We start from the raw sequence: 16,779 nt of genomic DNA, 5'->3' as shown, positions 1-16,779 counted from the left end.
GAATGAGTAGAGTTCCAGACATTTATAAAAAGTAAAAGGACCAAGGAACTACAAGTTACACTATAATTATCCACTAACACCACCAGTTACTTGACAATCAGCTCATGCGATAACATTGCACCACACTGACCGACGGTACTGACGTTCTACAACTAACTGGCTAACAGCTCTAGCACATCTTGGATGCGCACTCCAACAGCCTTCCAACTTGGAAGGTTCTAAGTTATAGAAATAACATAAGGGGGCGAAGGTGCGCGCAACCAAGATCAGCACGAGCTGAAAGTCTCAGCTGTGAAGGACGTTGGCGGACGTTCATGCATGTCGATGACGATACTGGCAAGACCATAGGACAATACGGTCAAACCACCTGGTAGTGAACATTATAGTGTAACTTGTAGTTCCTTGGTCCTTTTTACTTTTTATGAATAATCCTTGGCTCTCCATCCGAGTTAGTTCTAGACATTCATTTTTGAAATTTCAACATGTCGTAACTCAGTCAAACCTCACTCAAATTCAACGATCCAAATATTCAGGTCGAAGATAAAACTCTCAGCGTTCCGTATAACCCGTCTGCAAAGCGTCTGCAAGTTCCTGAGATTAATCGCTGGTTAGTTGAGCCGCGATCACAGCAACTTGAAAAGCGCGGAGTGCGAGCGAAAGATGAAACGTTTGAGACTTTTCATTTTGCTGAGTTACTGAATTTTGCGTGGGTTTCACTGGTAGAACTCTCAAGAGTACACAGTGAAAAAATCGAAACTCTACGATCGAGAATACTGAAACGGCTGGAGCAGGACGAATGTCCTGGTCATCATAATGCAACCTCAGTCTCTTCCTCTCGCGGAAACCTTTCCAGGAAGCCTAAGATTGTGAAGATTGAGTGACTACCTGAAGAACTGAAGTTACGATCCAAAGAAGCATGAAAATAATGCAGAATTTTGAAAATTCCAGTCAAACAAGAGTTTCTCGAAAAGAACTAGGGAGACATAATGCTAAAAGGTAGCGGTAGTCCCAAGCTGTTGGCTCGCGCGATAGTATAAACAAATCACCAGCGGTGTTGCAAACCAATAGCCTTCATCTTGCAGCTCAAGCGATCTAACGTGTTCTGCATACCTATGTGTATGTTCTCTGTCTTGTCCAGAGTCGTCTGCCAGTGTTTGCTTTCGCAAGCGTGGCAATATTCTGCGCGACAGCATTCGCAACATGCTATCCTGGCTGTACATGCACCAGCATTTCTGTGACGTGCAAAAACGTACCATTGCCGAGTTTGACCGTATTTCAAACCTCTACCACAAATCTGTAAGACTTCAATCGTTCAATACAATAGTTGTTTTGCAACACAGAGTTATGTTTGGTGCGGGTATTGTTTATGGTTTCCAGGCAGTCCAGCAACAGGGCGTTTCCAAGGGTTGGAGCACACAAGCAGATTAGTTGTTTTCTTGTCACCTACGAATCTTGTAAAAGGAAATGTAAAAAATGAGAGGGGAACTGCCAACAGAGGTGATCTGTATTATGCAATAGTTTGGCTCCCGTTGATGACAGTGTATTTCGATTTTGTCTCTACATTTATAATGATAAGACATGGGTGAGAACGTGAAATTGAGGCTCCCAAAATTAACCCAAAGTATGCTACAGCATGATTTCCCTGAGCTCCAAACAAACAATGTACAGTCGTAGCCAAAGAAATTCCCACGCGGGGGGGGGGGGGGGGGGGTGCTTGAATGACTTACATATACATGTGTCAAACACGATATGAAAAGGGAAGAAGATAGCAACCATGAAAGTGATCCTTTACATGCATCGTTGGTAAAGGACCACTTTCATAGTTGCTATCTTCCCTTTTCACGCTTTCATTCTTAAAGTGTTTTATACTACTTTTGACTTTTTCGTTTTTGGTAGAAATCAGAGAGCCAATCTCTGGTGGGAAGACAATTTTGGGAGAAAATGTTGCCTTATTAACACGCTTGGCTGACCACGTCACTCTGGTGGGCGCATAGCTATCATGGCAAGAAAAGCGTTAAACGCTGTTGTAAACACCGACAATTCAGCAGTCCAACTTTCAGTCGGCTCCAACAATGTTGTCAAGAAGCTGGAAAGAAAAGGAGTGAGAACTATGCGATAAAAAAGCTTCCAAAGGAAGCACAAGACAGTCAGTACGAGCCAACTGGTTTCGAGCCAGCCATTGGGAAACAGCTAGGAACGCCAAGCACCTTTTCCTTATGTAATTTGTAATGTATGTTTTGTGATTTTATTGTTTAACCCGTTATGGACTGAACTCAATGTATGTGGAGAATTGTGCCCTAAAATTCCCCAACGGCTTTCGCTTATCGAAGGGGTTTCCAACCTTTCCAGAATTCCAAACCTGTAAAAGAAGTGATGAGCCGATGAATAGGTAAGCAAAGAATGTTCGTAGCCAACTCGGTCCTCATCGAAGAAGTGGTCCGGTGCGAATGCAATCAAAGAGGTAAAACGGTTTCAAAATAATGTAGGGAAGTTGCTTTCTTCCCATCCACCCTGCGATTTTCCGCCAAATAAATTATGGCCTAAGACACCACCACCTCCATTATGTACTGGTGATTCCTTGCAACTACATGGGGCTGGTTTGGAGAGGCAGCGCTGCAAATGAACAAGAGTCCGCGACGCCTTTTCTACCCACCCATTAATATGGCATTAGTGGCACTGACTAACGCTTCTCTCTGGTGTTTGCCACGCTGGAAACGGAGCGTCTCTGTACGTTTGAAGGGGCGATAATTTTATAGGAAAAGTGTTTCCTCTCCACGCCGGAGCTAGTTTCATTAACACTTGACTGACTCGCGACTGCCATACAGAGCACAGGCGATGTCCATCAAACCTTCTACTCAGCATGCTTACAAGCAAGCACTACTCCCTGCCCACTACACAGTTGGGGAATTCCCGCGTCATCAGCTGCGCTTGAGTATGCTGGGGAACATTGTGTCTGAAGAGCACCAAATTCGTAATCTCCAGGCCAAACCATTACCATGGGTGAAAACTCGCAGAGTGGGGGAAGCAACCAACTTCCCTACATGTCTAAAACTACCGCCGATGTCGCGCTGCAACTATCTTGTTATTTTCCATAGTAACAATTATGATTACTTTTATTTTGAATCCTCCTGCACAGAACCCTCCAGGACACGGGACTATCCATTGCCCAGGACTATGGACGATTTCCTAACCTCATTTTTCTGTGAGATCACTCTACTCTGCACTTGTCCATAATTCTAATGATACTGTAATGATACTATTAAATACACTATCACTTCAGCTTAGGCAACTACTTCAATTTTTGGCTTGGATCGCCAACGGAGGGCTTGACTGTTGGTTATCATCGTTCAACGATGTGGTGTGTGTGTGTGTGTGTGTGTGTGTGTGTGTGTGTGTGTGTGTGTGTGTGCGTGTGTGTGTGTGTGTGTGTGTGTGTGTGTGTGTGTGTGTAACAGGAAGCATACTAGCAGCTCCAGTCGACACTACAAATCAAACTCATTCCTTCTGGACTAACCAAGAACTGAGGGGAAACGTGGCCAGCTTCATATTTTCAGAATAAATGCAGGGAGTCAAATACGACTCCCTGCTGTATTCAGAGTACAGTGCAAGAGGTAGAATAAGGAGGTGTAGTTGGATGGCAAATGAATTGTGTTCCTTAAAGGGGGATAGTGTTCAGAGTACTAGCTGTTCATGATACAGATCACCATACACAGCATGCATACATGCGGAAGGAGTGTAAATAATTACAACGAAATGAGAATGGAAAGCTAACGGGAATGGAAGAAGCAGTCTCTAAGCCAGAAGGTTGTTGGTTTGCGCCAGGTAGATGTGTTAGAGCTAGGTGTCACGTCGTTGACTGGCTCAGTGCTGTTTGTCAGTTTGTGTTTTGTTGTCGAACTCTCGGACTGTGCATGATCTGAGTTTCTTTGGTTGACAGTCAGTGTTAGTAACAACTCGTAACATTTTGTCATTCCTTACGTATGCAATGCTATGTTTCTTCTTCATTTCGTGGCCTTAGCGATCTACGATCCAATCACTATTCATTCGTCGGAGAGGATCAGTTCCAGAATGCCACCAAACTGCAAGTACTGTAAGTGTCACTGGACTGTTTCGATACTGTAGCATTTTAAAGGGGCCCGTTCCTGGCACTCGAGTTGAACTCGAGTTGAACCTTGGTGTGAAGGTTGTAGCCCCCCAGGCACGGTCACCAGGTGACTTGTGCACGCATGAGCACGTGATTGCTTACTCAACTATGTTCGATTGGGAATACAGGCCGAACGTTGCATCACAGCTGTGTCGGACCAAACTAGTCGACTCAGTGTCCGAAAGACTACAACATATGGGCCAATTGCATCATTCGTGCTTTTTTAAGAACGAAATGGGGCTTTTAGTGACATTTTGCATACAAATCCCCATCTAGTAGGGCGCAGTCATCCAGTTTCGGTGGAAGTGCGCGAGTTCCATTGGGAATAAAGGTGGAACGGAGCATCTCAGCTTCCTCAGACCAATACCATTCGACTCAGCAGCCCAAAGACGAACTGGTGAAATTTTGATTTAGGCTTAACTTCCCCTTTTTTATCAAATGTTTTTGATAGGGCAATCCCCACAGGCCTAAGGCCTTCTTACAGGGTACCCTAGAAATGAAAGTACTGAATTACGGAATAGATGCAGGGAAGAGCATAAGCTTTTTTAAATAACTCTTGTTGTCAGCTCATTAGCAAACTTGTCACTTATTTTCCTCGTTTTGGTGGCGCTCGCGATTTGTATTATTTTATTACGTGTATAGTGGTGTGATGTTGTATGTACTTCAGAGTACATGGATCAATTGTATCACATTATACAATTGGCACGCTCAGTTAGCTAGCGCTATGTACATGTAGTCTGTAGCGCTAATATGTGGTCTGTACATAAATATAATAGACCTTGACAGATTATGCTAGCATAATTTTTCGCATAATTCGTACCAAAATCGAATAATCGCATAATTCGAGGCAAATTGCATACGAATCGCTTAAATTGGAATAATCCGCCTGTTCGCACCAAATTCCATACAGTTGTACATGTTCTACAAGTACAAGTACAAGTAGATGCACCAGGAAGTCGTAGGTTTACGACTCCCTTGACAACATGTCCCATCCACTACAATCAGTGACGGTCGTAGCTAGGTCGGACGGTTCGTTGACCCCGTTGAACTTTTGCTACTACAGTACAAACGCCCTCTACAAAAAAATTCCCCTGTTATTTTGCACAGAACCATCATTAGCAGCATATGTGAGCATAATGCGGCATAAGGGGCCGGTCACATTGAGGGAACAATCCTCATATTATAAACCGGGAATAATTATATCTGCTTTTCATCACGGCCGCACTGCATACGCACAATGAAAAAATCTCTCTCACGCGAGCAATTTTTTGTCACCATTGGCTTCTGGCAGTCTGTAAGCCCCGCGCCTGGGCCAGAGCTGCATCAGCACAGCCTCTAGTATCGCTCCACTGCAGAACGCAAAAGAAAAACAAGGAAACTCAAAGAAATCCAGTGGAAGCCGCGGATGATTATAATCTTCGGCGGAAAAGCGGGGCCTCGAACTGATTTTCATCGAGTGGATTAAATTTCTCAAATCTCCCGCTCAGCGGCCACTATCCATGGTAACCATGGATTTTTTCAAATTTTCCCTCAGTGTGACCGGCCCCTTATAATTATGATAAGTTTGAGCATAATTCTGCAATTTTTTCAGCAATGCGAAAAGCATAATTTCACGAAAATATTAGCATAATCTGTCAAGGCCTAGTACATAAGGCACTTTCCTTATGTGTGTCGAGTTTTTTTCTCTTTTTTTCAACAAAATCCACATATCTCCAGACACTGGGGTGAATGATGGAGTGTGGTGGTGGGGCCCATTAAGCTCCGCCGACCAGAAGTCTCGGCTTCATAGCTCCATGGACGCACCAAAGGGATATTGGGTGGGGAGGATTAAATTGAAAAAGAAAACAGAAGAAAGAAAATGGAAAGATTGTATTGCTCAGTGAGCAAAAGAATAAGTTGAGTATTGATGTGAACGCTGTTAGACTTTTAAATTCAAGAGGAGACTGCCCGTGAGGAGAGATTACATGTATGTCCAAGCAGGGTAGGACACTGTACCCTCTTACTCGCGTGTGCTATGAGTGGCCCAGTGCCAGTTCGTTCTGAGGAGATGGTGATAAGCTGCTGTCTTGAACTTTTGGATGTTCGTTGGGTGAAATGGGTGGGGAATGATAGAGGTAGGCAGCTGGTTCCAAATTGGGATGACGGAGTGGGGAAAGGCTCGAGTCATTCTGTCCAAGGGTGTGGAACATAACACATACATGTAGGTCTTACTTCGAAGTAGTATCATCTTCAGAGGTATTTACTGTTGTTGTTCGCTGTTCATACATCAAAATAATGCTCTTTGATCTTGTCTAATTCCTTGAGTGACGATAGACACTGATGAAGAGTAGCCCTTTCCCAAAGATGCTATAGTTTTTCGCAACTTATGCTTTTCGAAACCTTTCCAAAACCAGTGCAAGTTGCTGAAATCGGATCCATATCTTCGGAAAAGCTCAAAACTTTCCCAAATCGCAACTTGAAGTGAGAGAGTCCAAAACTACCAAGAAAGATATAGCAGAAGTGCAGAGACATCAAACTGTTCACCCCATTCCTGCTGTGAACTACAACTTTACACAACAGTGCAAGCAGCCTGTTGCACGCATCCTCCATCACTTCAGTGCACGCAAAAGGTAATGTACATGTACATAACCCAACAAGTGTAGATCTACTGTTTCTCTGAAATGAGTTTGATGGCACACGATAAATGAACGAGTATGCATTTTGTCCGACATGTAGTCTGTGACTTGACCTTTTGACGGCCATGCCATTGGGCCAGGGTTGCGGAAAAGTTGCGACGTAGTTCGCGAAAATGTAGAAAGTTGCGAAAGTTGCGATCTCTTCCAAAACAACGAACAGTTGCGGAAAAAGTGGCGCTGCAGCAAATGCGAAGCGCGCCAAGCCCGACCCAAAGACTGTACGTGTCACATGTGTGCTGATCTACAGAGTCGACTTTGAACTTCAAATTATTTTTATTCTACATGACATTATTTCCAAATTGGCGTAGCCCCTGACGTCTCATTCCTTCTCTTTCCTGGGGACTGATGTTGGATATTCGACGGGCGGAATTAGAACCACTACGATCATGGATGAAGGAGATGATGGCCTAATCTTGGCTGCATGCATTCTCATTTTCGCGTGGCCGGCCACTGGTGTTTCACAAATTCACAGAGGGTATCACAGGCCATGATACCTGGAGGAAGCAAGTTGAGAGAATCGGTTGCACAGTGCACAGCTATCGCAACCATCCGAAGGTAAGGGTGGGCCGCCACTCCACTGGATTTATTATTGTGACAATACTGAGCTGCCCCTGCGGGAATTTGCGGAAAAAAACTCTCGAAAACTTGGCAAGAAATTGCGGCAGAAAACAACAAAAAATGCGACGAAAAGTGCGGAATGATGCAGAGCTTGCCAGGAATTCGCGGAAGTATTTGCAGAAAATTGCGGATTTGGGCCAAAATCACGAAATTTGTTGCATCGTATATCTACTCGGGATTAGTACGAGTCGTGCTGTGCAAATAACCTACAGGATCATGGAAAGCACTGCGTGAAAAGTGCATAGAAATGTGAGATATACACTGTAGTGCAGAAAAGAACATAAAAACGTGGGAAATCGCGGATTTTGCTGAAACATGCCACGAGATGCAGAAATAAATAAATAAATAAATAATAAATAAATAAAATCGCGGGTTTGGGCCAGAAACCCGAAATTTGTTGCATCCGTGGAATCGCGATTTCCTGGTGGGACAGACTGAGGAAAATCCAGATGGACGCCTCCCGCAGCTTCATTACACGTTTGCAGGCAACTCGCCCGCACTCAAGAACGCACTACATTTTTCAAACACAATCAGGTGGTTTGCTTACCTCCCGCAAACGTGTAATATAAATGTGTTGGGCGAATGCTGCTAAGTTTTGGAATATTTTGCCCCCCCCCTCTTTAAAGCTTATTGAAAGTATACCCTCATGGGTAATGCTAGGATGTTCCCTATCCCGAGCGAGAGTTCTCTAGGCCCACTGTTTTCTTTACTCCACCTATCCAGGTTATCCTACATTTTATTCGTTTGGGGATGATTGTCCGTTGGATTTGCATTGCAATACATAAAACAAACAAAAATATATGTACTTCGGAATCTCACAGCCTAGCATTCCCCTCTAGTTGTCGTGCCCTAGCACATCTCAATTCTCACGTCCATTGAAAGTTTACTTTCATGATCTATGTTAGGATGATCTAAGGAGAGATTCCTAGACTCACTGTTTTCTTTACTCCCCTTAATCCAGGTTATCTAATCTTGTTCTTTTAAAATCGTTTCTCCCTTCCCATCGTCATCATAACATTGGGCATGATTGCCCGTTTGACAATGTCCCAACATCCATTCGCGCACATATACAATGTACATGCCGTGTAATGTTCAGTCATGCTGACAAAAAAGTACACTACAGACAGTGCAGCGTGCTCGCAGTCACGGTAGCCTGGGTACACAGTCTGTACTGAACTAGCTGATGGTTGCCCCGTCTCACTTGCGGCTCGGATCTTTGTGCAAGTCATCTATTACGGCACATGACTCCGTCAGACCAGTCAGACTTAGCATAACCGCCACAACCGTCTTCAGCAAAAAATTCCGGATAGGCAAGGGAATCGGATAATCGAACACACATATTGTACGTGTGCATGGGATATGCTGTAAATCGGTAAACAACGACTTACTTCCGGATGGCAAGGGTTCCGGATAAAAGAGGACCGGGTAAGCGAGGTTGGTTGGCTGGTTGGTTTTTATTTTCACTTCGCACATTCAAACGGGATGACGACCCAATAAAATGACGGCGAAGGCTTAGCCTAGAAGTGGCTATGGAAGAACATAGTAAAGAATATGGAAGCACATAGTAAGAGAATAGGATACTAATAACTGCAACTAAATGGGGGGGGGGGGGGGGGAGAGAGAATACGATGTATCTGTGATACTATCTGTGATACTACGTGAGGATTACTGAACTGCACGGGGAGGGAGAGTAGAGCGATCAGCAGCAACTCAAACTACTCCCTACAGGCGTATGGTACACATGCATGCTTTAACTCAGGTAGCCGGGTAATTGTTCAGACCTCACTAGGGAGAGCGTTCCACAGCAGAGCACCAGCAGTCGAGGAAAGAGTTACTTTACACGTACCATTCCTGCCCCGAATGTCAATCACTTGGATGTCCGTGCTCCGAACCCCTGCTCCGAGAAGCAGCTTGACGAAGAAGGCATGGTCCTCTGACGCCAGACCCGTACTAGGGTTGATGCAGCAACTCCTGGAGGTACTGCTAGACATACTTGGGAAGCTAAGAAAACCGCAGAGCGAGAAAATCTGCATCCTCACTCAAATTTTGGTCTGACTGTACCATAAGTGGCAAGGAAAGGGCGTGAGTGATGTGACATATCCATTTTGAATGCATCAGTCTGGTTTGTGCATGTGAATGTGTACAGCTTCCAGGAACTGGCAGAAGTTACGAGCGAAACAAGCAATGAGAAACCCCTACTCGTAATATGCCTAACAACATGGTTCACTGAACAACAAATGCTTCAACACAGCAGACTTCTTCTTCATCAAATCACCAACCTACACTTTATCTCCACCATCGAGGTTATCATCATCATATCATCCGTATCCTCGTCATCATCCTCGCTATCACCTTCAAGTCCACCTCTTCATGGTTAACTTGATCGTGCACACCTTGCTTGTGCAAATTTAGCTCTCTCCATGTGCCCATCTATCGCTGCTACCTCGAGCATGAAGCGGGATTCACAGAAGCTTTTTTGCGATGCGACACGCGATACGACGTGATCTGCATGTGGGTGTGTGTGTGTGTGTGTCCGCGCGTGCATGTGCGTGTGTGTGTGTATGTGTCTGGGTATGTGTATCGGTGGGTGTGTAGGTGTGGGTATGTGTGTGTGTATGTGTGTGTGTGTGTGTGTGTGTGTGTGTGTGTGTGTGTGTATGTGTGTGAGTATGTGTGTGCCACTGAGCTAGTTCGGTTGGTGGGTACACTTGTAGCGTTGGTCACGCGTTAAGCTCAGCATTTGCGTTTACGCTCAGCGCACTGTTCAATACGACGTTCGCTACAAGCTCAGCATTTGCGTATAAGCTCAGCGTATTGTTCAATACGACGTTCGTTCTACCATACAACGGTCGCATGACAGTACGTTGCTGTTTGTGATTATTTTCCATAAATTGCGTTTATTTTATCTTTCACGATGAGTTCAGAGTTTTACTGCTAGAGGCAGTTTTGCCGTTCTAGAGAGAGAGAGAGAGAGAGAGAGAATTGTTAATACAGTTAGTTTCGAGTTGTTAGGTTGTTTTGCCTCCAGGCCTGCTACAAAATTGGTGGCAGCGGTGGTTAAAGTCAACTTTGTCAGATTCGACCCCATCTGTTTTACATTGGTAGCAATGGCGCTACAAAATTGGTGGCAGCGGTAAAGTATTGTTCTAGTTGCATGTTTTCCGACGTAATGGCCCGCTACACATTTGTGACAGCCGTCAATTTTAGTTTTTTTCATAGTTTTCATACACGTTTCGCTGAGGGCTCAAGTTAGTGTATCTGAAGGAGCACCCGCCGTCACCTGCCGCTGCCCCAGCTCCGCTGCTCCTGCCGCCCGCCATAACTATCCAATCATGATGGCAGCCAGCGTGTCTCTAGTGATTGGGGTCCATGACAGTTCGCGCTAGCGTCTCAAAGGATATAGCTCCATGTACATTGCCAGTGTGAGCTAATTCCAGATATGGCATTTTCTTTCCTGTCTTCCTTCAGTCTTCCCGTTCTCATTAGTCTCCCTTTACGCGAGCGTGTGAATTCAGTTTAGTTTCGTAGACGTCTGATCATGGTGAACCACGGTCTATCTAATTAATCTGGGACGATGTTAATATTATAATAATTATAGTGTATTCAGTTCGGTTCTGAACTGCAGTTTTCCTGGCGGGTTGCACCAGCGTTTTACAGGAAGTGTAATGTGGTTTCCCTTTTGAACCCGTGAGATAGTTTGACCCCGGTGTGCTTCTATTTTTATGATTTGTTATCAGTTCATTTCTTCTGTCTACTCTATAAACGTTATAATTTCCGATATTATTTGCCATAAATATTCCAGTTGATGCTCTATGGTCTTTCGCCGAGGTTGTCCCGACGCGACCATGCATACCGCCAAATGTTTCGACCACCAACCCGCTACTAATCACGAGGACGTGATTGTCTTTAAGAGGGGAGGTGTAGCGTTGGTCACACACTGGTCACGCTACAAGCTCAGCATTTGCGTTTACCCTCAGCGCACTGTTCAATACAACGTTCGCTACAAGCTCAGCATTTGCGTATACGCTCGGCTTACTGTTCAATATGACGTTCGTTCTACCATACAACGGTCGCATGGCAGTACGTTGCTGTTTGTGATTATTTTCCATAAATTGCGTTTATTTTATCTTTCACGATGAGTTCAGAGGTTTAGATTCCTTTTGAGTCTCTCTTTCCTCTCCCGGGGAGACCCACGTGACCAGTTTTTGGCATCGAGCAAGTACAGAACAAGTGCAGTACAGTGTGGGTGTGCAAGGCTTCGATTTCTCTCTCTTCTCTTCTCTCTTCCTGTCAGCGTCTCCCGCTTCTGGGCCGGCATGGCCCATGCTTCATGCATGCTTGTTCCTGTTGTTGTTGTGATATGTAAGCACATGTACGTGTCTACTGTGTCGTGCCACTACTCCGGCTTTGGCCGTGACCACGATTTGTCTCCCCATTTTCTCCTTTCTCCTTTCTTTTCTCTTTGTGCTAAGAGCTTTCTTCTCGTCGTGACCACGATTTACCTTTTCTTTTTCGTCTTTTTCTCCTTTCTTTCTTTTTTTCTCTTCTTCCTTTGCTGAGAGCTTTTATTATTATTATTAGTATTATTATTAGTATTACGCACACACTCATGGCCAAGGCCAATCAAGGAGGAGGTGAGGGAGATTATAGCCAGCCATGGCAAAAAAAAAGAAAAAAAAGAAAAGAAGCGAGTTTCAAAAAAGAAGAAGAAGAGAGAAAAACAAGTGCAAAACAGAACAACAATAAAAGAAGAGATTGGGCTGCAAATCGAGTTGTATCATTAGGTTTACGGGAAATGGTCCGAGAGATCACGAACAAAGGCAGAAATGTTTTCACATGATTGCATTTTTGGGGAAGCCAGCCCCAGAGACAATAGCTAGTGAAAACAGGCGAGCGACTCATTGAGTTATTTCTTGAAATAGGGAATCTTAGTTTATTACGACTTGACAAAGAGGAGTTAAACCAGTTAAGCGCATTTTGAATATGCATTGGAGCCTTCAGCAGTTTGATCTGATGGATAAATCTACAGCAGAGTCTGTTAATTATAGTTTGTAAAGGACAGATTTTGCATTGGGAATACAGAATTGTTAATGGGGTGTCAAGTGGGAAGCGAAATATCGCTCTCGAAATCCTGTAATGCATTAGTTCAAGCCGCGTTAGCATTCCTGCTCCAGCACTGCACCACACAATGCTTCAGTATAAAATTATGGGTAAGATATAGGAGGCGTAGAAAGCCCGACGACATCCTGGTGGTAAATGGCTCATGTGACTGTATAGAACACCAACAGCCGAACTTGTCCGGCGCTCGAGATACTCCAGATGGTTCTATTCCCATATATGTCTGCTTGCCAAGTTTTCGTTTTCCTGGGTTACTTGGACCTCATTCGCTTCCTCGCATTGGACATGTTCAGTCCGTTCGGTTTGCGAATTCAAATAAACACAACCAACCAACCAATCATCTGCGAAAGAACGCGTGTGATGCGAACTCGCGAAACTCGCGAAATACCATTCACAGAAGAAGTCAGCGATGCCACAACGACTTGCTGGTTTAGCGCGAAGTTCAATGTAGGTGTGGTATCATCAAGTCTATGTGATGATTAGTTATATTGAAATAGAATAATGCAACGAAGGACTGAGAGAGGACGACTCGTCAGGAAACCACCAAGGAAAGACTGACCAGCAACAAGAGACATGCACTGTCAAGGAGATGCAGTAGCATAATAAGAAGCATGAGAGTGCAAATATGTACGATGTACACGGGTACACCACACGCCCCTTCTGAGATAAACAAGCGGAAAATCGGAGCTGTTTATCTCACATAAATGAGAAGGAAAAAACAGAAGTTACAGAAAAGAAAGTAAACACTAATGAAGCGTGATACCAATACCAACTACTTGTAGCAAGAGTGTGAGGTACAGGTATGTAGAGTCAAGCATAGGACTTAGATGCTGTGGACGAAATGTTCAAACGCTCTGGTGCCTGGCGAGACCGTTGGCTACGACGAGGCTGCTGCACACAAGGCTGCTGCGGTGCTGCGGGCTCAGCTGGGGAGGTGTCTGCAGGCGGAGCGGAAGGGGCTACGGCAGGGGCAGGCTTGAGAAGGCGACGGTTGCGCCAGTAAACACGGCCGCTGGGTAACTTCACCATATAGTCCCGGTTGCGACCAATGGCGACGACCACGCCGGTGGTGCGCCAGAGTTTGGTGCGCGGATCTTGGATGTCAACCCGCACGCCAATGCGAAGTGGGGACAGTGATCTGGCGGACTCATCATAATGCTGTTCTTGGGTGGCAGACTGAGCGGCAGAGCGCTTGTCAACATCGGTGTCTTTGGCTTGCCAATCAGGAGCAAAGCTGAGATGATGAGCTGTCACGAAGGAGGACAATGGTCGACCAAACAGTGCTTGGGCTGGGCTGTGACCATTTTCTCAGGGGGTGTTGCGCCATTCTAACAATGCGCGTCTGAACTCATCGACGTCCAAGTTACCATCGGACGTGGTCTTCAACACAAGGGATTTCATCGCTTTGACGGCGGCTTCGGCATGGCCATTAGATTGAGGATACTGAGGTGAAGACGTGGAGTGCTGAACTTGCCATTAAGTGCAAAATTCAGCAAAGCGACGAGATGAAAATTGCGGACCACCATCAGTGGTGAGGATGCTGGGGACACCGACGTCGGCGAACCAGCCACGGAACACACGGATCACATCGGCAGAAGGTGCAGTGCGGCCGATCTTGGCGATGCAAGGCCAGCCAGTGTGACGGTCGACGTAAACCAGGTATTCCCAGCCTTGGCAGGAAAATATGTCGGCACTGGTTGACTGGAATGGCAGGGTGGGACGGCGGTCAGTGGTGACACACATCGGTTCCTTACACTGAGACGGAGCGTGCAAGCGACACTGTTCGCAACTGCAAACGACTTGGGCGATGTCATTAGACAAGTGTGGCCAGTATACGACTTGTCGAGCTCGACGCTGTGTGCTGTTGAAGCCTTGGTGGGAGGCATGAAGATCCTGGAGCACACGTGGGCGGAGGGTACGCGGGACCACAACACGTTGGCCTTTCAGGACAAGATCACCGTCGACTGAAAGATGCTCGCGGACAGTGAAGTACGGTTTCACAGCTGAGTGGGCGGCGCGCTGATCATCAGGGAAACCTTCACGAACGGCTTGGAGAAGGGCCTGATAGTCTTCATCGGCACGGGCAGCGTCCAAGAGCTCGCAGTGCCGGAGGTCTGCAATTCGGCCATCCTTGTCCTGGCGGAGACGTGCTCTGATGGCTGGTGCTGAGACCGTTGAGCTTTCACCGAATTCTTCCTCACTGGTCGGCTTGTCGACCGGGTTACGGGACAGTGCATCAGCAAACGCATTCTCTTTGCCCTTGCGCCAGTGCGCGACGAGTTGAAACGGCCGGAGCTTCAGTGCGAGGCGTAGCAGACATGGATTTTCTATCTGATCCAGGGTGTACTTGTTCAGAATCGGGACCAATGAGCGGTGGTCGGTTAACAAATCGAATCGGCTGCCAGACAGAAAGAGGGAGCACTTGTGGACAGCCCAAACCACAGCAAGTAACTCCAGTTCTATGACGGCATAACGTGTCTCTGCGTCGGTGAGAAAGCGGCTGCCACACTGCAGCATGCGCCACTGGTTATCTTGGCGTTGCCATAACACGAACCCAAGTCCGTTCAGGGCAGAGGCGTCGGTCTCTAGCCGAAGGTCGTCACAAGCACGGTAGTACGAGAGAGTCGGCGGCGATATCAGTTCAGACTTTGTGGCATTGAAAGCCGCGGTGTGGACCTCATCCCACACGAACTCATTCGTGGTCTTTAATAACGGACGTAGTGGAGCTGCGAGCTCGGATATCCGTGGGGTGAATTCTCCACACTGATTCACAAGACCGAGGAAGGAACGGAGGTCGGTACGATTGGTGGGTAGGTTGAAGTGCTGAAGAGCGGATGTCTTGTCAGCTGGCACGGTGTATTCGTTGGACGACACATGAAACCCACAGAATTCGACTTCAGCAGCGGCGAAGACAAACTTCTTTTGACTGAGAGTAATTCCGTGTTCGCGTACACGGGTCAAGACGGCACGGACGTGAGCGACATGGTCCGAGAATCACTCATCGTGAACGAGGCCGTCGTCCACAACCTTGATGAGATGGGTCAAACGGTCGAAAGCTGCGTCGGTGCGGCGGTTGTACTCATCGCCGGCGGACACAAGACCTTGTGGATTCCGGCAGAATCGGTATCTACCCCACGGCGTGATGAACGTAGTGAGAGACTTGGCAGACTCAGACAGGGGCACCTGCCAATAGCCATGACGGGCGTCAAACTTGGTGAACCATCGGGCTGTGCCGATGCCAGAGAGAGCATCACGTGCGTTCTGCATGGGGTGGGTGGGACGCTTCACTTGTCGGTTGAGAGACTGAAGGTCCACAGTCAGACGTTTCTCACTAGAATTCTTCTTGTCGACTACAACAATGGGGTGGCACCAGTCGCACGGCTCTGACACTGTCTCGATGATGCCTTCCTCCACCATATTGTCGAGCTGGGTTTTCACCTGCTCACGGTAGGCATGTGCGATAGGACGAGCTGTGTAGACTCGGTGAGGTTTCGCATCATCTTCGAGAATGATGTCCATTGGCTTGCCACGCATGGGTTTCAATGTCGTGTCGTCGAAGACGTCTGCGAACTCTCGCAGGTCAGCACGGATCTGCGCCAGCTTGCTAGGGTCAGGAGTGTTCACGAGACCGGTCGTCAAAACGGGAGCCGTTGGAGGTGGTGTGCTGCTGGTACTAACACGCGCAACTTGCTTGGGCCAGCCGTCTGGTAAACGGCCTAAGGCGTATAGCAATTGGCGTGACAACAGGGGTTCACGCAGTCCACGGTACACATGGATGGTGCTATCATGCTTGAGCGAGCCGATGGTGAGAGTGGCAGAGATCTTGCCAGCTGAAACGAGACGTTCACCATTGGCAGCATGCACATTATCATGGTCTGTGGCCAGATTCTCCACAAAACCACCGAGATGCGCTAACTGATCGACGCCCATAATGTCAATGTCACTTCCCGTATCGGGGATCCATTCTAGGGAGGTAGCGTCAGGTTCAGTGCACAATTGCGTGTCGACTGGCACCGTAGGAGATGCATCACACTGAGCGTGCCGGAGCTGTAGTCGTCCCAGCGTGCGCTGCGAGGACTGGTCAGCCGGTGTGCGGGATTTTCTGCACACCGCTTGGAAATGTCCAATAGTCTTGCAGCCGCTACACTTCTTGCCATGTGCAGGACATTGCGACTTGCTGGCGTGGGGAGTGCGACCACAATTCGGACATTGCGATGACGTGGC

General features: G+C 46.8%; 1 protein-coding gene across 1 annotated transcript in view; it reads left to right on the top strand.

The window, feature by feature from the left end:
- LOC135828264 (cubilin-like) overlaps positions 1 to 16,779 on the top strand; it is a 48,236-nt gene that overhangs the window by 6,306 nt on the left and 25,151 nt on the right. Inside the window, exons 2-4 of the mRNA XM_065340713.1 lie at positions 1,139 to 1,296; positions 3,137 to 3,202; positions 4,019 to 4,090. Coding sequence (XP_065196785.1) covers positions 1,139 to 1,296; positions 3,137 to 3,202; positions 4,019 to 4,090 — 296 coding nt within the window. The remainder of the gene's footprint in view (positions 1 to 1,138; positions 1,297 to 3,136; positions 3,203 to 4,018; positions 4,091 to 16,779) is intronic.

The sequence above is a fragment of the Sycon ciliatum genome, chromosome 12 (assembly GCF_964019385.1).
Source record: "Sycon ciliatum chromosome 12, ocSycCili1.1, whole genome shotgun sequence".
NCBI classification, from domain to species: Eukaryota; Metazoa; Porifera; class Calcarea; order Leucosolenida; family Sycettidae; genus Sycon; species Sycon ciliatum.
This window is presented reverse-complemented; position numbering and strand designations above follow the sequence as displayed.